Below are 22,382 nucleotides of genomic sequence, written 5' to 3' on the forward strand. Positions count from 1 at the left end.
GTACAGGGTTCATCACGACTTACAGATTTGTCCCCCAGCCCAAAACATGTCATAACGCTTTCTGCCAGACTGGGGCTCTCAGCTGTGTGTAACAAATGAGAAGTTTTTGACCCCCAGGCCTCGGCACAGAAGGCCACCTGGCCTTCTCAAACTACAGCTGGAAAACTATGTTTGCCCAAATGGCTGTCCTACCGAGAGCCAATGGAGAGCCCCAGAGGTCTGACGTGAGCATTATTGGGACTGAGGTATACATGGCAGCACTGATTCCTGTACTGTAAGCTGCAAAGAGGTCAGCCCAGCACCCACCCCCTCTCCAAGTAGCACCACGTGCCGCAGCCACCTCCACACAGACCCTCTGCATTGCTGCCACCCCACAGACGGAATCAGTCTTACCTCGGCAGTCTGGCCCGTATCTGCCTGGCGCACACAGCTCACAGCTGGTCCCGATGAAAGCCTGGCTGCAGTTGCATCTCCCTGAGCCACCGATTTTGTCGTCACAGGTACCACGGTTATTGCATGGCATCTCCAGCCCTCCTGGGCACGCTGCAAATGGGGCACCTTAGTGAGGCTGTGCTGACAAAGTGACCCTGTGCTGGAGGGGAGCCACCCGCTGCCCCATGCAGAGCCTGCACACCAGGTGCCATGTGAGCTGCCGCTTATGGGGTGCTCGGACCACAGCGCCTGCTCAGCAGTCTGGGGAGTAGTGAGTGCTGGGGACATCCCATGACAATAAAACTTAGGAACAGGGGCAACAGGGACAAATTTGGCATAGCTTCCAGCCTGGGAAGACCTTCTGCTGCAATATGCTGAGACTGTGCTGGCCCACCCCATGCTAACCTGGCAGCAGACTCATCCAAGGACATGCAAGCTGCCCATAGATGAAGCGCAGAGGGCAGATGCAGGCAATGGTTGAGCATCGGCAACGTCTAGGGGTGAGTGACATGTCTGACAGGCACCCCCAGCAGCCCTGTACCCAGGGCTCTCCATGGGGACAAGCAGTTCTCCAAGGAAAGGGAATTTCCTGTTATGATACCATCCACACGCAGTCCCAGGGGATCATTCCCTGTGCCCTCTACAGACTGGGGCTCCCTGCCTGGGGTTTTGCCCACCGTTCTCCAGGCAAGCACGTTCATGGATACCAGACATCTGTGCTGAACCAGTAATGCCACCTTCCCACAAGAGAAAGGGCCAAGGCAGGAAAGGGTCCCGTGGCTCCGTACCCCGACAGTCACGGCCATAGTGGTTTGGACAGCATTGAGGGACCCACTGGGCGGAAACGCAGCTCCTCTTGCAGCCTCGTCTCAGAGGCTCCCAGTGTCTTCTGAAGGTGTCCCACGGGGACGGTGGCCAGGACGGCCGCAACAGGGAGTTGCGGTGAAACAAGAAAGTGTTTCTCAACAGCTGGTTTCCATAATAGTAGCAGCGCCTCGTTTCCCCCTGCAAGGAAACAGGCAAAACACAAGAGTTTGCCACATCGGTCACTGACATCTCACCTTGACTCTTCTTGTGCCACTCAGTTTTATGACAAGTAATATGCGATTCCTAACATGCGATGGGGCTGGTGACAGAGGAGCCACAGATTTACCTCAGGGATGTGCCAGAAGCCCGACACAGAGACAATGGGTGATGCAGTGAGAGTGTGGTACAACCACTGCCCCCCAAGGCTGCTCACCATCTGATCCCTGGTCCATCTCCAGCAGCCAGGCTGAGCTCTTTTGTTATAAAGCACCCAGAGAAGCCCCCAGTGCTGCTGCAGGGACCCCTGCAGCCACTGTCACCCATATAGGGATTGACCAAGCAGAGACCACTGGAGCCCCTGAGCCCATGTTGTTCAGCCCAGCTCCTGCCTTACGGGACTGTGTGACTTGGGGCAAGGCATGGACAATGCAACCAAGCCGAGGGACTCGCCACATGCAGGTGTGCCTTCATTTTGCTGCTAAAACACGAGGCGCGTGTGGGTATTGTCATCAGCCCCATAACAGGCCTTGGTGATAAAGCTGTGAGCTTTACCCGTTGAACGGAGCCAGCAGGGCAGGGTGGCTCGAAGCCACAGAGTGCGCAGCTCTTTGTAGATCCCTGCGGAGGGGAGAAAAGAAACCTCAACAACTCAATATAAGCTTCTGCTTCTCAGCTGCTCAGAGCTTTGCCAAGGAAGAGCAGCAAGCCCTCCCGACATCCCTCTTCCCAGGCATGAGGCTCAAAAGGTGGCACAGATCCTCACTGGCCTCATCACAAGTGCTCACCTGCAGCTCAACAAAGATGAACTCATCACACCGAGATCCCAGATCCGGTGGCTCCAACAGCCTATCGATGCCATAAGCAATGCCCCCATTGAATTCCATGTGCCTCTGGATGATGGTGGCATCGCCGTTCCCTACCAGAAGCTCCCCCTAACAGAGGAAGAAAGCAATTTGTGATCCTGGCACATCCTACATTCTGGCTGCACCACCCAAAAGTTGCCCTTTTTGGCTGCCATGACTTCTCAATCACCCCAAGAACTCTCCAAAATCTGTGCTCATGTCCTTGACCACCCTTCCCGATTGCCACTTTTCACAGCCATCTATCCTAAGAACTGGCCTCTGTCCATGTAACACATGCTCTGTAAAGGTCATGGCACCACGTGGTTGGCTTTGCAACTTGGTCATCATGAAGTACATCTGCAGGTACCACATGCCTCTGCACTTCCCTGCCAGCTGGCCACAGAGTCTCAAGTCTCTCCCTAGGCTCAGCTGTAGCCAGGGGAATGCGGTGTCTCAGCCTGCAAGCACCCCAACTCTGTGTTCACTTCCTACCAGTGACCAACACGGAGCGTCAGTTGCCCCATGGCTATGCCCAGGGACACTTGCTCCGTGGAAAGCCGAGCGCAGCATTGCCATCACTCACCACATGGGTTTTGCTGCAGCTGAATGAGATGGTGGAGCCATGCATGGTCCGTATGGATTCGACTTGGGGCACATTACCAGCAACAATCTAAGAGGGAAAAAGAAGAATGTGAAGGGAGAGACAGGCAAAACTAGAAGTTCATACTTCTAATGGAATGGTGCCTGGTGAGGACAGGGGTCAGCAGCCACACTGAGAGGGGGTTTGACGTGGCAGCATGTAAAGCCAGCGTGGGTGGAACAGCCTAACTATGCTGGGTTCGTCCCAGATTCCTGAACAGTGAGAGACCAGTGTGCATCAGCAGGCCCTGATTTTGCCAGCTGGACTTCCCTTGTTCATCACCCTATAGACAAGAGCCTGTTTGTGAGCCTTGTATTGACACTCTGGTGATGATGTGGCCTCCCCACGAAGCTGATGACAGAACGTTTCAGCTCAGCCACACTGCACCAGAGGTTCGTGATGAAGCAGTAGTTGTCTCAAATGCTCAAACAGCTTTGGGTCTTCTCAAGACAACTAACATGCTGCATGTTTTATAGCAGCAAAATATTTGGCAAGGTCGCTCTGGCATAACCATAGGCAGGTGGTGGCACCACACATGGCCTCAGGAGGTACGAGCCTGTTTGTTGTCACATTTACCTTTGTGTCCCTGATCATGTGTGCTTTGAGGTAGGAGGCCAGCACGTCCCGATGCTCTCGGCGGTACAGCCACTTCTGCCTTTTCTCTGACAGGGCATTAAATGCAGCATCTGTGGGCCACAGCATGGTGAATGGTCTGTGTAGGGGGTCACTAACCAGTGGAAGCAGCTCCGCATCCTGTCCAAGACAAGAGGGGATATGAAGAAAAAGCCACAAGCCAAAACTGAACATGCAATGTACACACCACCTCCCCACAGAGCAGCAGGAATCAGGTCGCTCACCTGCAGCAGCTTGCTATAAATGGTGTACCCAAAGGCCTCTGCCACTTCCGTGATATTTTGCTGCAGAGGGAAGACAGCAAACAATTGTCACTAAGAGGTCCCCCTCTAGGACCTGGAGCAGTAATGCAAGGGAGAAACCAGGCGGTTAACAACTACAGTAGCTAAACGCAACAAGTTTATCTCTGTCATCATCATGCCGATGGATTTGGCCTGGCGAGTGCTGGCATTCAGCAGCCGCCACTTTTCTCATTCATCCTGGGTAGACGCTGCTATGGCAGGAGCTGGGATGAATTTCAGCACTCTGTTGTGCTGTATAGAAAATGTGTTATTTACTGTAAAATGCAGGATCTATAAGCTCCTAGCACTTGTTTAAGGAGTACCAGAGATACATTGGCAATCTCACACTGCAATCTGCTCTGCACTGGAAAAGGAGTGTGATGGTTGGCATGGCACACGATCCCCCTGCCTACATGCAGTACTGTTGTCCCCTAGTGATGAATCGCAGCTCCCTCTGTCCCAAATATTGGTATGCCACAAATGCTGTCTCCTTCGCAAGCCAAATGTGTGCCCTCAGACATCCCTTACACAGCTAGGAACAGGGAGGAAAAGCACCCCACATGGCCTTGGGCTGAGGGTGTGGGTGGAAGGGCTTATCAGGGACAGCACTATCACAGCTGCTGGGAGAAAGATCCGAGCCCTGTCCTCACCACAGCAGTTATCAGGGCACAATCACTGCTTCAGACTTACCCGTGAGATCTTTGAGGAGATGTTACGGTCCACCAGGTCACTTGGAATGAGGATCTTGTTGATGAAATGAATGACCCCGTTCACGCCAATGATGTCACTCTTGATCACTTTGGCTTCCTCATTGAGACAGATGCTATTCTGAGAGAGAAGGGATGCAATGAGGTATTTCCACCCACAGCACTGCCCTATACGCCACTTGTGGGCCCTAGGCAAGTCACTTGCCACAACCACAGTGGCCTTCAAATGACAGCAAAAGTGACATTCTGCCAAGGGGGACAGGGAATGGAATTGTGGCAGAGAACTACCTCTTTCACTGTGATATTTATTTTGTGGCCAGATAAAGATGTAAGGGACTCCTGGGCTTCCAGGTCACTGGACAGCAGTTTTTGGCAACCCACCATGTGGTAGCGAAGCAGGTCCCGGAGGAGACCTCTGCTCCTCCACTCCTCAAACTACAGAGAGAAAAAAAAAGGAGATCACACTGAGGGCACTTTGCTTTGCAGGGGGGGCGGACGGGCAGACCCAATGAGGGAGACCTGGACTGCCCAAGCCCCCTCTGACCCATCCCTGCAGGAAAGCCAGTCCCCCCCAAAATGTGGTGAAAGCACAAAGCCATTCGAGAGCTTTGGGCAATTTCAACCAGCTTGACAAAAACAGCATTCAGGTCCCTTGATGGAGGACAAACGACCACATTGGCCTTGAGGAAGTGGCACCTGGGATACGTGGTCGTTAGGAATTTTTCCTTTACTGGGTGGATGGGAGGGTCATGGGAAAAAGGTTGGGACTAGTGGTGTGAAGCTGCACAACAGGACTTGTGAGAGATGGTATTAGGATCTTCCATTACACCAACACCAGAAAGCTGTTGGTCAAGAACCTGTCTGGTTCACAGGGTTGTGAATAAGGATCTCTCTTCCCTCATGTCTCCACTTGCCCCAGGCATCCCACTTATTGGGACTGGAAGGAAGGGACCAATAGAGGCAGAATGGCAGGGCCTGGGGCACAGAGTGGGAATAAGAGGTCTTCTTCACAGATGCCATGAAGCCTTGGTGTTACCAGCCCTTAACAGCCATGGGTAATGAAAGTCACCACGCATCACTCATTTTGCCTCTGATGACCATGAGGCAGGGGCTCCAGTAAGGGTGTCCTTACAACAGGAGCCATGTCCACCCCTGCCCAGATTGTCTCTGTGGTGAGCTGGCACCCAAACCTCTGCTCTTACACTGATGGAGAATGAGGGATGCCTTTAACCCTCTGCAGTACAGCCCCTTTGCTTCGATTCACTGGGCAGAACAGCCCCAGAGGGGACATTGCCATGACCAGAGCTTGCCAAACAACTGACAGTGCTTGGGATGGGAGGACACTTACTGTTGTGGTGTTTCCTATGAAATCTGTCCGTGGGACGAAGACAGTGAAAGGCCCTGCCCCACTGAGCTCCTTGATGTTTTCCGCCTGTGGTAGAGAGCATTTGTGGGAAGGGAAACAGAAAACATGGCTCCAGTTAGCAAGACCCTTTGCAGAAAACCCTAAGTGAGATTTATTATACAGAGACAAGGACAAAGCTGTTTGTCACCAACCAGTATCATCTTAAAGAACATGGATGCATCTTCGATCCTTCCGAGCTCCTTAAACAAAGAGAAACAGCTGGTGTTAGTAGAGTCCCTTCCATTTGCTCCTCACCAGCCAGCATGGTGACCTGCTCCTTCCACTCCAGGTCAGTCTCTCACCCCAATGAGACACTGGTTCTTCTGACACACCGTAGTGATCTTTCCCTCCCTCCCTTGCCAGCACTGCAGGCATGGAAGATGTGGAGGTTACAAAGCAGGCAGTGCCTGGACCATTCACATCACAGGTGCTGCAGGATGGAGTGGACAAAGAGATGAAAGCTGGCTGCTTCTGCAGCAACAGTCTCACAGGTTTAACTGCCCCTGTGCTCATGTGACACCTCGAGTGCTTCACAAAACCTCCGCTTTAAGCTCACTGTGCTGCTACTACCAGTTCTGGGATGCCATCCAGAGTGGCAGACATAAGGCTTGGCAGGGCAAACTCCCTGTCCTTTCCACACTAACTTTCAGTAAGAGCAGAAGCACAGAACTGAGTCCATCTCTTTTCTCCCAGCTTTGCTGTGGGGATGAGAGCTTTTATTTGCCACTACCAGAAAAGCTCACCGGTTTGACCAAGGACAGCCGTTGTGTTGGCAACAGAGCCGGAGATAGACTGCTGCCCTCCAGACTGGATCCCAAGTCCTGGCATGACCACAGGGGACACCTGACCTGATCCTACAGACTGGGAGAAGTGGGTTCCCTTGGGAAAAAAAAATTACTCCCATTTGCTTATAACATCAAGAAAACAGCACCCTGGAGGTATGGCCAATGTTGCTGACAGAGCAGAAGAGTGTTCACATCATGACTCCCTTTGGAGCAAAGTCGCTTTACTGTGATTCTCTCCCACAGCTGGCACACCAAATACACCTACGATTTATGGATACTTTGCTTCAAAGCACCTGTCTCCACTCCTACACCACACACGTGTCAATATGACACTACAGATCTGTTCACTTGCAGCTTACACTTGGAGGGGAGGGAGCAGTTTGCTGCAGAACAGGGGGCCCAAACACAAAAGATGCTGTGCATTCTTCTCACCTGATACACTTTGCCATGGCAGGTGAAGCCATCTCCGATACTGTGCCAAGCGCAGGAGCAGTTTCGAGTGCCAGGGCCCGTGTACTTGCAGAGCCCAAATGGACTACAGCCTCCATTGTTCTAGCAAGAAAAGCAAAAGGCTTGCATGGAGGGGCATCACTAACAATTTGGATGGCCACTTGCATGCAGGAGCTGCTAACTACATCCAGCCAAGTGGAAAGGAAACCATTCCTCCCGTATGTTTAGTGCCTTAGAATAAACCTCACCCAAAACCTCAAGGGCTTTTCAGCACCAAATCTTCCCATGAAACAAGACTTTCACATCTTACTTTGGAACCCAGAGTGATGATAAAACCCATGATTCCATATTTGGACATGGCAGTGAGCACAGATTACTCTTAAGCTTTTGAGCACGTCCCACACAAAATAGATGCAGAGAAACAAGACCACATGCCTCCAACCCTGTGTCACTGTTTCCACACTGCTTCTCCCACAAGAGGGAGTGCCAGGTGGCTGACATACTTGCAGGTCATTGCAAGAGGCAATGGAAACCAAACACACCAGGAAATCCCTTCAGTATGTGAAAAGGCAAGACAGCCAGCTCTAAACAAGCAGGCTAACCCTGCTCTTGCTGTTAACTGTCAGGAAAAAGGAACACTTCAAGGCTGTGGCCTTCACCTCTGGTAACAGCAAAATGCAGACATACCTGTTCACACAAGTTGATAGGATTGCACTGGCTCACGCCATCCCCACTGTAACCGGGAAGACAGTTGCAGGCAACCTGGATGGAGAACAGATGCTCAGTCTGAAACTTGGATCCAATAAAGAAAACACACAACAGCTGAGCTGGGTGGAAAGCATGTGGTATAGCACCCATTGCTACATCCATGAATAACCATGGTTGTGTCAACAACAAATATAACCTGAGACTGCCTCCAGCCTCTGGCCAATAGAAGGCATCTGCTTTCAAGGAAAGAGCAATCTTTCTATGCCCTTCCCGGGCAACTTTTCTATGTGGAAGGTAATAAGCACAAGGCAGCACACTGCAATGGAAAGGATTGTCTCTAAGAGAATTACACAGCTGTGACAATCTCCATAATAATGTTGCCCTGACATCCATCTTACATACTCACCTTCCTTGGGCCTGTTTTAATGCATTCTGCGTTGGTGTGGCAGCCCCCATTGCTTTCGAGACAGAGATCAATTTCTGCAGCAAAACAATAAGGCCACGTTACTGCTGAGGGCTGCGCAAGGCAGCTGGGAATTGGTGACCCAAAGAGGTACTGGGAAAGCAACAGGGAGGACATTCCCAGCTTGGGAAACATTTTGGTGAAAAAGTGACTTGTGATAGCAAAGGAATAGAGTACAACTGCAAGTTCTACTCCTGCCACACATGGGTCTCTGACTTGTGATGAATATGTCCACAGAAAATCCCATGCCTGCCTGGGTGTGTTTTAAAGGATATGAGAGGACTGGACTCTCCCACAGCTCCATCTTAATCTTGGAGCACCGCTGTGGGACACTGCCCTCACCCTCTGTTTCTGGACCTCTCCACAACATGCATCAGGGCAAGAAACCTCTCGAGGCTATTTTGGTTCGAGACCAAAACGCTGCTCTGAGGCCATCCAGTGAGACAGGTGCCAAGGGCAAGCGTGGGCTCTCTGCCCAGTTTTGGGTAACACTGTGCTGGGGCAGTGATGACCACTTCACTAATCATGACCTGGGAGAACGCTGAACACATACCTACAGATATCTATGTACACACGTACATGTATGTGTGCCTACATGTCAACAAAAAACAGAAAAACAGTTGAATAAAGATCAGCCAGCAATTACTTGCTTTGAAATAATCACTGCATGAACAAAGTGAAAGGAGAATTGAATTATTCAACACTTTAATCTGAAATTTTAATGCTTTAATGCTTTTAGTCTGAAGTTCCTCTTTGCACACATGATGCCTGACTGCTATCACCAAAACATGAACTGAGTACTCACCCATGCAGAGCGTCCCATCTCCAGCGTAGCCTTCCTTACAAACACAGGTTCTCTCCCCTGGGGACACTTTAGTACACACAGCATGTATGGAGCAGCCACCATGATCGATAGTGCATGGATCTATTTCTGTGACCACAAACAAGAGAACCAGAATCAGCTCAGAGCGCTAGGAAAGAAGTGCGCCAGAATGATCATCCATTTTAACAATAATTACAACATCTTATTAAAATCCCTTTGTTTCTCGATGAAATTGTAGGTCCTTTAAAGGCATAGGGCCTCATTTGGATCTGCGAGAGCCCAGTCCAAAAGTCATGCTGAGCTTAAGTAACCCCCAAATAGGATGTCTTTCCGTCACAGCATTTGCTCACTGAGGACTAATGGTTAGACAGGAAAAAAAATATTTTCCTGCATAACATAAATGTTTTCTTTTTCTTCCCCACCTCCACCCCCACCACTCATTTTCAAACAAGGGCAATACTGAAAAGAAACTGTGATATCTACGAGTGTTTTGACTGTTACAATTTTATGAGTAGTTTTTTGTTGTCTGTTTGCTTTTGACATAGACCAGGTTTGTATGTAGCTCTAGAGCAGTATCCCGAAATCTTAGCTCATTTTGGCAGAACTGCTGCACTGCTTCTATCTAATTTTGGCATGGCCAGCAAGTAGGAGGAGCACAAAATTCTAGTGAATTGAAGCATCCATTTTCCAGGTATTCATGACCAAAGCTGTTTTATCTTTGCCAGCATTGCTGTGATATCAGAACTAATACAACCCATTCATGTGCATCTCTCTCCACAAGCAATAAGAACTGCTCTGCTACACTTGCCTGCTTTTTTATCCCTCTTGCAGGATCTAGCAACACAAGAGCATCCTGTGTAAAGCTCCGGATTGGAAAGCATGGTAGAGTTTATGGTGGATGGCTGAGAGGAAAAGGATTTGAATGATCTTTCCCCTGGCAACATCATGACATTTATTTCACAGACAAAACCGTTGTCTTTGCATAGCTTCAACAAGTGTTTGCAAGCCTTGAATCTTGCCCACACTTGCTGGACATACCTGTGCAATGGGTCCCATTCCCTGTGTATCCAGCAGAACAGAAGCACATAGGTGGGGAATCTGCAGAACTATTGAGGCAGCTGAAACAAGAAAGGGATAAACAATCACTGATGACACCTCCTGATTTGCTCAGCCAGTGGGAAACACTATACAAGTCTGGCATGTGCAAGTTAGAGTCCACACTGACCACAGGAGGAACATGCCTGAAGTTGCTGAATATTCCTTTAGAGCACCAAATACTCAGGTCACACTGGCCAGGAAGCTGGCATCCAAGCACAGGCTTCACACCTTGCACAGTGCACCTTCACCATGTTCATGTGCTTCTGCACGGTACAACAGAGATGGCTGGGTCCCGGTACCACAAAATAGGAGATCAGATAATGGATGAAGAAGGCAGCAAGAAGGAGTCATCACAGCCCATCAACCTATTTAATTCCTTGGCAGGGGCAGGCAAGGCAGAAAGGGCTTGTCAGTGGCTGATTTGCTCCATGAATAAGGCCAGACTTGGAGTACCTTGGAGTCTCTGCTTTCTCCCATCCACACATGCAAAAGGAACTTGGAAAGAATTTATGCTCAAACAGACAAAATCTTTGGGGAAAGTGGATGCGGCTTAGCACCAAAGAGAGTTCCCAGGATGGAAATGACATTTATGCACCTTTAATGAGCAGGCACCTCCTCCTAGCCCTCTGTGAAGCCCTAAACATAGAATCACCTCTATGTAAAAACACACATGGCTTTCTCAGAATGACCCAGCCCCTTGTCTGTACTTACTTGGCCATTTGATGGCAAGTGTTATTGCATAAGTCAATCTCGATTCCTGCAAGGGAAAACACAAATGTTACTTGGCATTTTCAATTTAGCACTTGCTAGGGACATTTCTGCCATCTAGAGTAAAAGACTCTGCAAATAGCATCACTGCCACACTTGTGGTGCCCTGACTGATGATGGGACACAGCAGCAGTTATACTAACTCTCACATCCTATCTGGCAGCAAGAAAACCTCATGGGACTTATCGTCTGGCATTTTGCAATGGAGTGAATTCAATGTTCTCTGAGCTAACGGTTCAATTTGATCCTACCTGCATGGCCTCCACATTGCTAGGAATGAAACAAGAACTGAAATCTCATTAATCCAGTCATACAGAGCCATCTGGCTTTGCCCCATTTGAAGCAAAAAGATGAATTTGTTTCATGCTTTACATTTACACGAGACAGGACAGCTCCACACAATTTCCATTTCTAAATGCCACCAAAACACTTCACTACAAAATCAATCCCTATGTGCAAACCTTTAAAATCCCAAATTATTTAGGAGCTCATGTTCCCCCCCCAGCCCAATGGCAATCACAATCCCAAATCCCAGGAACAACCATCTTCAACATATTACTTTGACACAATGACATATTGAGAGCTGCAGACCACGGCCTGAGCTCCCCTAAATCAATAGATCTAGTGAGCAGAAAAAGCAACTCAGCAGACACACTGGGGCCCTTGGGAGGCTTCAAATCAAGACCTGCCACCTCCTCAGGCAATAACAGGAGTCATGGTCAACCCAATCTGGCTGAGAGCTTCCATGTCTCTCCCAGGGCAAGAGGCTGTTGTTGAGGTGCCTCAAATCTCAGTGGGGACAGAAGCAGGTGATACGCTTTTCCCTACATGAAATTCACCCAAGTAACTTCAGGGCTCACGTGCTGTTGGGGAAGTCACACCACAAATGCAGCTCGTGTGCAGGAATGAGCTAGCACAGTCTGATAAGCTTTCTGGGGGATGCAAAGCACATACAACTGTGGTCACCTTGCTCAGCTGACAGAGATTTCTCTGCCAAAAAGGCAGTATTACACCATGGGCCCCTTCACACTCACTCACTTTCTTGGCAGGTGGGGCCCTTCCATCCTGGGAAACACTCACAGCTCCCGTCCCCTTCTAGTCCATCGTTACATATGCCGTTGTCGCAGGCACATTCTGCAGGGGAAATACAAACACTCATCACTGTCAGACCAACCAGGTCTCACAAGCAGAGTGTCACTGCCATTTCACGCGTTGGTCTGTTCCTAATCCAATGCATCAAGTTGCCATAAGAAAAAAGTCACAGGAGTGTCTTCTCTTGTTCCCCTGCTACTAGGCCAAAAAGCCCAGGAACAGACCACCCACCTCTACTTTCTATAGTTTGGGTGGCAGCAGAATGAGTGGCATAGCACATTCAGTCATGCCTTGGTTTGAGGATGAAAATGGGGCCACTCCTCTGGCTGAGCACAAGCGCTTATTCCCACTGTCCCTCTCTCAGTGGCCTGCCAGCTGTTTGCCTGTCTCAGAGGTCTTGGGACATTTCTTCCTTCCCACCACCCCTCCTGAGAGTTGAGACATGGCCACTTTTCTCCCCTTGCAGGCAGGATGGTGGAGACCTGTGCATATAGCCACTGGTGTCACCTGATTTGCAGTCAGCTCCGTATCGGCCCACTTCGCACATTTCGCAGGCAGTGCCGTGGAAACCCTCCAGGCAACGGCACTCTCCGCTGCCCTCGATGCCGTCCTGGCATTCCCCGTTCCCGGAGCACCACTGGCCTGGCTTCCCTGGGCACATCTCACACATGTGTCCGTAGTAGCCGGGGCAGCAGACAGACCTCTTGGGAACCAACAAGAACAGGTCAGTGTGAGCCATCTTGTGCAGCACAGACAAAGTACAGCTTTATTGCGGAAGCTACTATACTTGTTTAACTATGCAATAGCCACCATTTCTGACAACGTGTGAAAGGACCAGATGGGCATGGTTAGGATGAAGTGAGCCCCCCAAAATGGGGTGCTCTGTTGCCCAGAGCCTCATGTAAAGGTCTGCACTGCCACTTGAACAACACTGGCCATTTGGTAACGCAAATGTTCAGTCCTGTGCCCATCCAGCCTATCTCCTGCCTGTGTCCTACCAGTGTGAGACTCTGCTGGGCAGTGAAAGGCTCTGCCAGAAAGTGATTTGATTCAGAAGCCTGATTTAACTGCTCTCATTTCTTTCTGCATCTACCTACAGACGGAGGCAACCATGATGGGACCAAGTTGGACAGTACAGATGAAGAGAAACATCATCCAACAAAGCAACACAGAAGTGCCCAGTGAGGTACAAATGCTGACTGAAACTCTGCCTGTGGGTACCATATGCGCAACTGCCTCTCTCCCTTCTCCTCAATCTCCCATTCCCACCAAACTTTCCAGGGAAATGTTTCAATACCTGTAAGAGCTCAAATTCACACAAGTCTTTCTATTACCATTTCCTCTTCAATTGTTTTCTCCCAGCCACACATTTTCACAAAACTGGTGGGGGTCATAATAGCTGTGAGACCTTCTGCTCCTCACTTTGGTTCAGCTCCAATTAGTCATCAGTTATTCAGGAAGGTGCATGCACAAGCAAAATACCATCATTCATGCCTCATTTCCTTAGGAAACCAGACTACAAACATTCAACTCCTTCTCTTCCTCTGCAGGACAAAACTCAAAGTAACAATACTGAAACAGCAGAACACAATCCATCCCTGGGCAGACATTTCTGCAGGTTTTTTTTTTTCTCCAGTGCCCTCTATCTCCAGGACAGAGAGCAACTCCCAGACAAGCCCAGTCTCACCTGCGCAATGACACAGATGCAGCCAGGACTTCAGCACAGGCTGTATTTCCATGGTTGTATTTCTAACACCCATCTTGCTTTTGTCAAAATGAATCTGAGGCAAATGTTTTTCTTACCAGAGAAACTTTTGCACAGGTGAAATGGCAGCCAAGTATTCCTGTATCCCCAGAACGTAATTCACAGCGAGCGAGATTCTTGCTGCCTGGCAATTCCTGTACGTATAATTAACATAGATACAGACAGAAGATATTACAGTATTTAGACAGATTGTACATTTTGGTGCATATGGCGGTGTTCTTGCCTAACAGAGGAATAATGCTTTTTATCCTACAGGAACAAGACTAAAACTTTGGACTTCCCAGAGCTGAGACCAATGAGGCATCTCTAGACGTGAGGTCACCACACATAGTCTATTTTGATACCTGCCAAATTCATGGTATACATGTCAGTATAAATACTGAGAAAAAGTAATTGGAAAATGGCATAGATTAAAGTAATGAAGCCTAAGAAGCCAGATGTGGCTGCTAGGCAATTCATAGCCAGCATGGAGATGAAATATTTAGTTGCTTTCCTCTCTGGAAATCTTCGTCACTCACTCACAAACAAGCTGCAGGCACAACCAGCCCATCTGTGTGAATAAGTCAATGGTCCAGGCTGGGAAATCACTATTGGCACCCCTAAATTGGCTTTCCTTGATGATAACATCAAAAGAGCAAAGACCAAAAGAGAAATCTCTTTTTTCCCCCTAAGAGGGGAAACTCCCCAAACTGCATGCTCTAAAGGCTCCTGAAATTCAGGCAAAGCCTGATGCCAGCTCTGTAAGGAGCTTCATGGTTCATGCCTGTGTTTTTCCTGTGTAAACCTCCTTTGATGTCTGCTTTCTCTTACAAACCCTGGTAATGAATGAGCCACAGAGGATTCAAGCGCACATTTTTTTTCAGGTATCAAGATGACATCTATAGAGCAATAAAAGGACATCAAAGCACTATCTGCAAACAGTCTGTGAGATGTCACATGAATCAGAGACTCACCACAAGAACTGACCCAGGAGGACACTTGATCCCCTTCTCACACTTGCCGCATCTTGACTAGGGCACAGAGAACAGGACAAGTCACATGTGTGCCCTCTACCCACATCACAACAAGACACTAATCTTGAATTACAAATGGTGCTGTACAGGCTGCTGGCTGGGACAAAGACAAAGATATATTTATCTCTGTGGCTCAAAACACTGAAAGAAGAAAAATCATGATACATGACCCTCAGGTCCTGGCTGCTATCAAAGGCATCACACAAGGTCTTATTTCTGCACTCCAGAGACCATACCACAAAACAAACCAGAAGAGACCCCATGTTATACCTCTTCTGAGTCTCTGAGCTGGGGTAGGGCTTTCTGCAGGCATGGAGTTCCTTCACACAAGGCTGCAAATACTTTTTTTTCTGATCTGTAAGAGGGCAGGCCTGCCTCACTCTGACCCTGCAATCTTCAGATGGCCAAGAGCCACAAGATGTGGGCTGGACTTTGGCCATGACTCCCAGACAGACCACAGCATTTCCTAGGGGAGCTTGTGGTCATGCCATGCAAGAACTGGGCTGGATTCTACTTGCATAGCTGAGTACTTGGGAGTCCCTGCACCAGCCTGCCCCATGGTTGGCACTGTGAGCGAGCCCCAGCAAGTGAACTGAACATGATTTGCATGGGAGCTACATACAGCACAAGAGCTGCAGATCTGCTGCATTAGAAGTACAGAGTCTGAGGCTAGGAAGTGGCAAGTCTCCATGATGTCCCATTTCACATGAGGCTCATCTGGGATCAGATCACAAGCTACTGTCTCATCCCTGTGTAGGATTTGTAGGTCTTCTGCTGTTCATCAGTTTGCTTCAGCAGGTGGAGAAACCCTGTGAAATGGTAGTCAGCTCCTTGGCAATCATCATTACCTTTTGTATGGTGGTGGTATTGGCAGTGCAACGATTCTTCTGTACCTGGAGGACCTGTGAAACCCCAATCAACATGCCATTCTTCGTCTCAAGAAATTTTCCATCCAAAGGAATATTATTGACAAACTTCTGCAAAGGAGAAGGAAATGGCTGAGACGATAACCTTCAACTCCTTCTGCATGGATTGCTTGACAGCTGTCAGACAGCCACAGTAGGCAAACTGTAAGGGTGTCCAAAACAGACATGGGTGTATCCAGCCACCAGCCTTAGAAAGTGATAGATCTAGCCAGATCATCAAATGGCAGAACAGTCTTCCCTTCTTACCTGGGTGCTGTTTTGATAAAACATTAGCCAGTAGGAGAGCCCTAACATGCTGTTCTTATGGATTCCACTTCTCAAGTCCGTGGGCAAGAGCTTCTCTCCCAGTACAACATGGTACCGCACTGTCTCATTGTCCTAAATCCGCAAAAAACCCAAATGTTAGGACTCTCTTGACTTCCTAGACTAAAATTCAGTCAGAGGTATGGCATGAAAAGAGTTCCTAAGCAATCTGTAACAGCTAGTTAAGCCCACAGAGCCTAGTAACTCCCTATCACAGATGACTGATGTCACCTGATGAGTCTGTTACTGGATGAAGTCATAAATGTTTTTTGGAACCTTTCAAAATGTTCAAAATTGCTGCAGATATGCCATAGCCAGCCAGAAAGGGGAACACATTGTATCATCTACCCACATTGAAATCTACTCAGCAATTTGCATTTGCAGTCCAAATATTATTTTCAGATCCCATTGCAACACCCCAGGAAACCCTCTGATTTCTCTCTGCCACATTTCTCCTAGCTTTTAGCATCAGATATGCTTCTCCTCTCCACGCTCAAATCCACTGAACTCAAGTTTATGATCTGAGAGTGTACATGTCCCTGTACTTACTGCAATACATATTCAAACTGTAAGCAAGCAGTGAGCTTACCAACTGTGTCACATTAGCAGCATGGCAGTATTCCTCAATGGAATTATTTCCAGGAATAAAAACTGTGTATTCTTCAGAGGACTCGATTTTTCCAATGAGCTGGTATTGCTAAAAAATGCCCAAACAGTAACGTTAGCAATTATGCTTGTACTCACTAAAAACAAAACACACATTAAATCAGTTACAAGGGCGAGAGCGCTAGAGGAAATGCTTGAAAACTGGATATACAACTTCTACTCAGTCACACACATCTAATTGCTTGCTCCTCCTCCCGGGATGACATAATTGCAGCTTCTCGATTATGAACAAGCCTTCCTTTTCCTCCAGGTTTCTCTGCCCTGTACAAGCATGAGAGTGCCTGCAGTAGACAGGTCATCTTCCACTGTAATAACATGCCAGAGATACAGAGATCTAACTGTAAGTATATAACTCTTTGGCTGCTCAAAAGAGCTTTCCTAGAAGAACACTCTGGAATGGTAGGAAACAAGTCATCTCTCTTTTGCCACCAGGCAGTCCAAATTTTGGCCCACCACTACAGGGTAAGTGGGGCATGTGCTCAAAAGACAGTTCTGACAACCACAAAGGTGGTCATGTCAGCTGCTTACCTGTAGCAGCTCCTTGAATGTGCTGAATGAGGCAACTGTCTCAAGCTGTTTCTGCAGACCTGGAGGACTCGGTGGGATATCTCCTGAAGATGGCAACAAAACCTGCAGAAAAAGCGAGCACATAAGCCAGGCTGGGCAAGGGGCTCTGGGGGAAATCACACTACACTCCTGCCCTGCTTGCAAGAAAGGCAATTAGAAATGGTCTTACTTTACACAATTCTGCAATAGCCTTAATTTTTCTTCTGTCAGCCAAGAGAAGAGGAACTCCCCTCCCGCTTGTCCCGGAGACAAATATTTTAAACATTAAACACTGCTGCACAGGAAACATCTGTCAAGACCTTGTGATAACAAAATATATTTTTGCCATTATATCCCTTCCTAACCGTCCAGACATATATTTCTCCTTGGCCCCGTCACAGATGCTGCAACACAAACCTGCTGCCACAACTGCAGCATTTCCCAGTATCGCATGTACCAACATACCTTATTGAGGACATGAATAATGCCGTTGCTGGCAGGGACGTCGCTGATGACTATACTCGCATTCTCGATGGTTAATACCTGCAAAAGTATCAGCGGGAGAAGCAAAAGGATTAGAAATTGCCAAGCAAGTTCAAAACAAATATATTGTTCATTCAAGGTTGCACATGATTGCTCTGGGTACAATTTTTAAAAGATGTCTGAGTTTGAGGGCATCAATGTCCCATCCAGGCTCCCCACTGGATACAGCAGTTCTTAAGCAGTTTAATTTGATCCTGGTACATGTGCATTATGTAAAAAACCCTTACGCCACTCCTGGTGTTTATCCGCCATCTGGTCTGTGGGTTAAGGGTGGGTAATTCTGGCCTGTCGTACTTTTTGAGTTTTTCACCAGTGAAGATGCCTTCAAGAAAGTGGGCCCTGAAGGGAACAAAGGCAGGTAAATAAATGATTAGGGCACTGTTTGTAATAACAGGGAGATAAGACCATACCACCCAACATTCTTGTCTCTCACATGAAGTAGTTAAGCATGTGAAGAGAATGAAGGAGGGAATTACTTGTCCTGATGTCATCTGCATCTACTTGACAGGGAAAATCTCTCTCTGCAAATACATGAAAAATAAACCCACTTCCCATAGCCGGTGGTCTGTTATGTTTTAAATGCCTACTAAATTCTTTGCCTGCTAGATATTTAATCTTGCTTCTATATTTATCTCAAGATAACTCTTTATTGGTCTTGTACAAGCAGAAATCCAGCTCATGGCTTTGTTACTGTTGTTTGGCAATATAAAGCAAAGGCAAGAGTCTCCTCATACCTGACTAAAAATGGCAGCATGTAGGGGGTCAGCCAGAAATCTTTCTCAGTCTTGCTCAAGTTTTTGATAGCTGCCTCCGATGGCACCAGGACAGTGACATTGGTTCCTGCTGGGATGCTGAAGAGAGATTTCTGTTGTCCAAAGCACAAAAATGAACAAATAAGACATGCCAGTGTCACATCTGTAGTGCAAAATATAATCAACAGTCATCCCGCATATATGGTCCAGCAGCACAGCAGGGTCTCCTGGGTGTGGCAGGTAAATGCTGTTGGCAATCAACAAATGCCACAGATGGTTTAGCCAAAACAGGTGACACCTGTTTGCCAAGGGAAAACCTGCTGCTTTAAGCCCTACTTTTTGTACATCAATTAATCTTCAAAAGCCATTCAGTCATATCCATAAATCCTTTCTGAACCCTCAACATCGGTTTTGGAGGAGGGACCAAGATTATTCCTGGCAAAAGCAATGTATGCAGCAGGACAGGTAAGCTAAAGCCCATTTAGATGCTGTACAGCATAGCATGCTTCCACAGACTTGCTGCAGTCTGCGGAGTGTCTCTGTTGTTGCCACAAGAGACAGGGAAGCAGTAAGAAGAAAAGGAACAAACATACAGTCTACCTTCTCAAAGCATGCTCTTCTGAAAAATAGCTATTATAATGCTACCCCTTTTTCTTTCCCTTCTGTGCTATTTCATGATGGCCAGGAGTTACAGATGATACAATCATGAAAATTAAGTGTAACAGAGACCCAGCTTCCTCTGGTGCTAGAAACAAGCCCCCCAAAACACACTCACGACCCTTGCTCTATCACAAACTCCAGAGCTTTTCTACACACCTGCTCTGTAACAATTTCTCCTTTGCTGTTGTTTTGGGTTTTTTTTTAATGAAAAAGATAAATGGAGTTGCTTTTTCTCTAACAGCAGTGTTCACAGGGACTTCACTTCTACCGAACGTACCCATGCGGGCATCCCATGGCTGTTCTTACCTTAAGCCAGTCGTAGAAGCCTGCAAAGTGGGAATTCCAGGCCAGCTCCTTCCAAATAGAAAAAACAGATGGGTTACCCCTGCTGAGCACTGGGGTTGCAGGGCTGGGAGCCCCAGGGTGGGGGAAAGGAGCCCTTCGCAATATCAAATCTGGCAATAATGACTTAGACATTCCTCTCTCACAACCATTACAGGCACTGTGTATCATGGGGAGGGATGGGGACTCCTAAAACCACACTCCAGCCATTAAAAAAATATATTCCCAGATAAACTCTTTTCAACTCATCTGCAATTGCTCATGTTTATCAGGGGCAAGGATTGAATCTACAATGGCCTTTGATATTTCTAATGACAGACAATGGGCCTAGCAGCTCTGACCTGAAAAACTTCCCAAACAACAACAAAAAAGATGACTTATTGCACAGGACAGACAGGGGTGAAGCAGCTTAGAAATTTTTGCAAACGGTTTCATGAACACACTGGCCTGGACACCAGTTCTGTCTCTGTGGCCTTGGGCAGACACGTGTGCTGTGTTGTCAGGCTGGTGGTGGGAGGAGTTGTCAACTCAGGTAACAGAAAAGGAAAGTAAGAGCAGAGCCATTTCTCTCCAATATCAAGAAAACCTCAGACATTTGCTTTTCACTCACTTTTAGAATGTCCCCATAACATGTCATGCCATCCCCCATGTAGCCTTGAGGACAAGTGCAGGATCTCTCTCCTCCTCCAAGGGGTATACACATAGCCTGCAAATACAAGGAAAAAAGAAATTAGCAAACACAGGTTATGCAGTGTTACACCTATCTAGGAAATGAATTCTGGCCTCCCATGGCCTGGGCTAGAGTTGCACACAGAAGCACCTTCCTCCTGTTGCCTTTATGGTGGCACCGAATATATACCTCATGCAGCAAAGCCTAGGTGATGGCTTTGGTTGCGTGAACTCACAAAAATCAGAGGATCCGCGCAGGTAAATCAGAGACCAAACCTTTGTAACAGCTCAGTGGCATGCCAATAAGATGACATAGCATAAATCCTTGCAATTTTTTCGATGCCAGGGCTGAAAAACCTCTCTCAGGGAGCAGAGAAACCTCCACCGCCATGCCAGCCTTGGGACAACACTTTAGCTACTCACCAAGTCATGGCAGCCACCGTTGTCCATGAGGCATGGGTTGATTGCATCACAGTTGTGGCCATCGCCAGCATAACCCCTCTTGCAGACACACTTGCTCTGCAAGAGAGAGACATTTCAATTTCATAGACCTATCAGAGTGTCCTCATTTGCTACCCAAAAAAGGTCTAAGGCAGCAAAACCTATCCTTGTTTTCCAAAGTTTTTTTCCTGGTCCCTCAAGACCTGGAAATGTGGAGATATTTCCTTAGCAGGGCATCATTCTCTATCACAGCACACGCGCTGCCTGATTACTCAAGCACATTGATCCCTTGCACTGCTTAGCTGGCAGGGGCATGTCACTTGAAGATGATGGTTTCCATCTTTATTTCCAGCGTTTCAGGGAATGACACAGACTTAGTGAATGGCAGAAAGACAAGAGGAGTTAATTTAAAAGCTTCCTGATTTCAAGATAGCTAGGAGAGCTTGCACATCTCACCTCACTAAAATCTGCTAAAGATTTGGCAGCTTTTCTCAGCACGTTGTCCAATGCTCCCCTGGCTCACTGGGGAGAAGCACCTTGAGAAGCAGCACCCTGAGAAGCCACCTCTCCTGCGCGCCTTCCTCCTACCTCAAAATGCCCGACTGCCAGCCCAGCTCCCTCCACAGACTAACACAGACAGTGTTTCTAGCAGCAGACAAGCAGGCTTTGCTGCTGACCAGCCCAATTTCTACCTCTGGCAATCCCAGGCCATCTCAGAGCAGCTTAGGAAATGTTAAGTCCACCATCAGACTGCTTAGCATTGATCATACCTGGCCAGGGCCGACATAAACACAGTCAGCGTTGATGTGACAGTTCCCTCTGCTCTCCAGCATGCAGTTGTCTATAGCCAAGCAGGTCTTCCCGTCCCCAGTCCAGCCTGTGTTGCACTGGCACGTGGCGGTGCCGGGGCCTGTACTGGTGCACAGGGCCTCCAGGAAAAAAGAGAGAAAAAGAATTACAGTCAGCAGAAGAAGGGAGGGAGCGCAGTGCAAATACAGCAACAAATCTCCTTCATCACACTGTGGAGAGTTTCTGAATGACCAACTCTGATTCCAGCACTGGGGGTGGGGGTAGAAGCATCTTCTCCAAAAAGTCCTAGACAACTTCATAATTAAGTGATTCTGGAAATATTTAGTGTTTTCCGAGAGGCAGACACTTGTGTCTAGGGTGGCTCATAACTCCCAAGGCATTCTCTACCATCCTGTAAAGCTTTTCCATTACAGAATAAATATTCCCTGAAGAGGAGGAGCACAATCTCCTGCCTGGACATGTGGGATGGAATCAATGATGGAGGGCAGATCCCTCTCAGCAAAGACCTATTTTGTACCTAGTGCCATCCTATTTCCTTCTACACAGCCCAATGTGTTCCTCTCACTCAGGGGTCTAAATTATAATGAGGTCTGACCATTTGGCAGTCATTTCCATCATAAAGCAGAACAGTTCTTTACTGAGGATGATAATGTGGTGTTGATGGTTACTAGAAATATGAGTTGGAGCTCATAGCTAAGCTACAGCCTGAACACAGCAACAGAGAAACTAACACACATTAGAAGAGCTTGAGGGGAAAATCAATACAACCCAAAAATTATCTGTACAGCTAATC

At 47.9% G+C, this 22,382-nt stretch overlaps 1 protein-coding gene across 1 annotated transcript in view; it reads right to left on the reverse strand.

Moving 5' to 3' along the window:
- The window catches only part of STAB1 (stabilin 1), a 68,814-nt gene that overhangs the window by 5,845 nt on the left and 40,587 nt on the right, over positions 1–22,382 (reverse strand). Inside the window, 32 exon segments of the mRNA XM_075714109.1 lie at positions 394–543; positions 1,221–1,437; positions 2,011–2,076; positions 2,244–2,390; positions 2,884–2,970; positions 3,517–3,693; positions 3,798–3,857; positions 4,545–4,682; positions 4,850–4,996; positions 5,910–5,993; positions 6,119–6,166; positions 7,184–7,303; positions 7,889–7,963; positions 8,316–8,389; positions 9,178–9,303; positions 10,234–10,313; positions 11,005–11,050; positions 12,100–12,195; positions 12,661–12,856; positions 13,957–14,052; positions 14,872–14,928; positions 15,780–15,908; positions 16,104–16,235; positions 16,750–16,857; positions 17,355–17,456; positions 17,838–17,915; positions 18,143–18,254; positions 18,650–18,780; positions 19,634–19,681; positions 20,280–20,375; positions 20,762–20,857; positions 21,550–21,708. Coding sequence (XP_075570224.1) covers positions 394–543; positions 1,221–1,437; positions 2,011–2,076; positions 2,244–2,390; positions 2,884–2,970; positions 3,517–3,693; positions 3,798–3,857; positions 4,545–4,682; positions 4,850–4,996; positions 5,910–5,993; positions 6,119–6,166; positions 7,184–7,303; positions 7,889–7,963; positions 8,316–8,389; positions 9,178–9,303; positions 10,234–10,313; positions 11,005–11,050; positions 12,100–12,195; positions 12,661–12,856; positions 13,957–14,052; positions 14,872–14,928; positions 15,780–15,908; positions 16,104–16,235; positions 16,750–16,857; positions 17,355–17,456; positions 17,838–17,915; positions 18,143–18,254; positions 18,650–18,780; positions 19,634–19,681; positions 20,280–20,375; positions 20,762–20,857; positions 21,550–21,708 — 3,478 coding nt within the window.

Source organism: Pelecanus crispus, chromosome 7 (genome assembly GCF_030463565.1).
Source record: "Pelecanus crispus isolate bPelCri1 chromosome 7, bPelCri1.pri, whole genome shotgun sequence".
Lineage (NCBI taxonomy): Eukaryota > Metazoa > Chordata > Aves > Pelecaniformes > Pelecanidae > Pelecanus > Pelecanus crispus.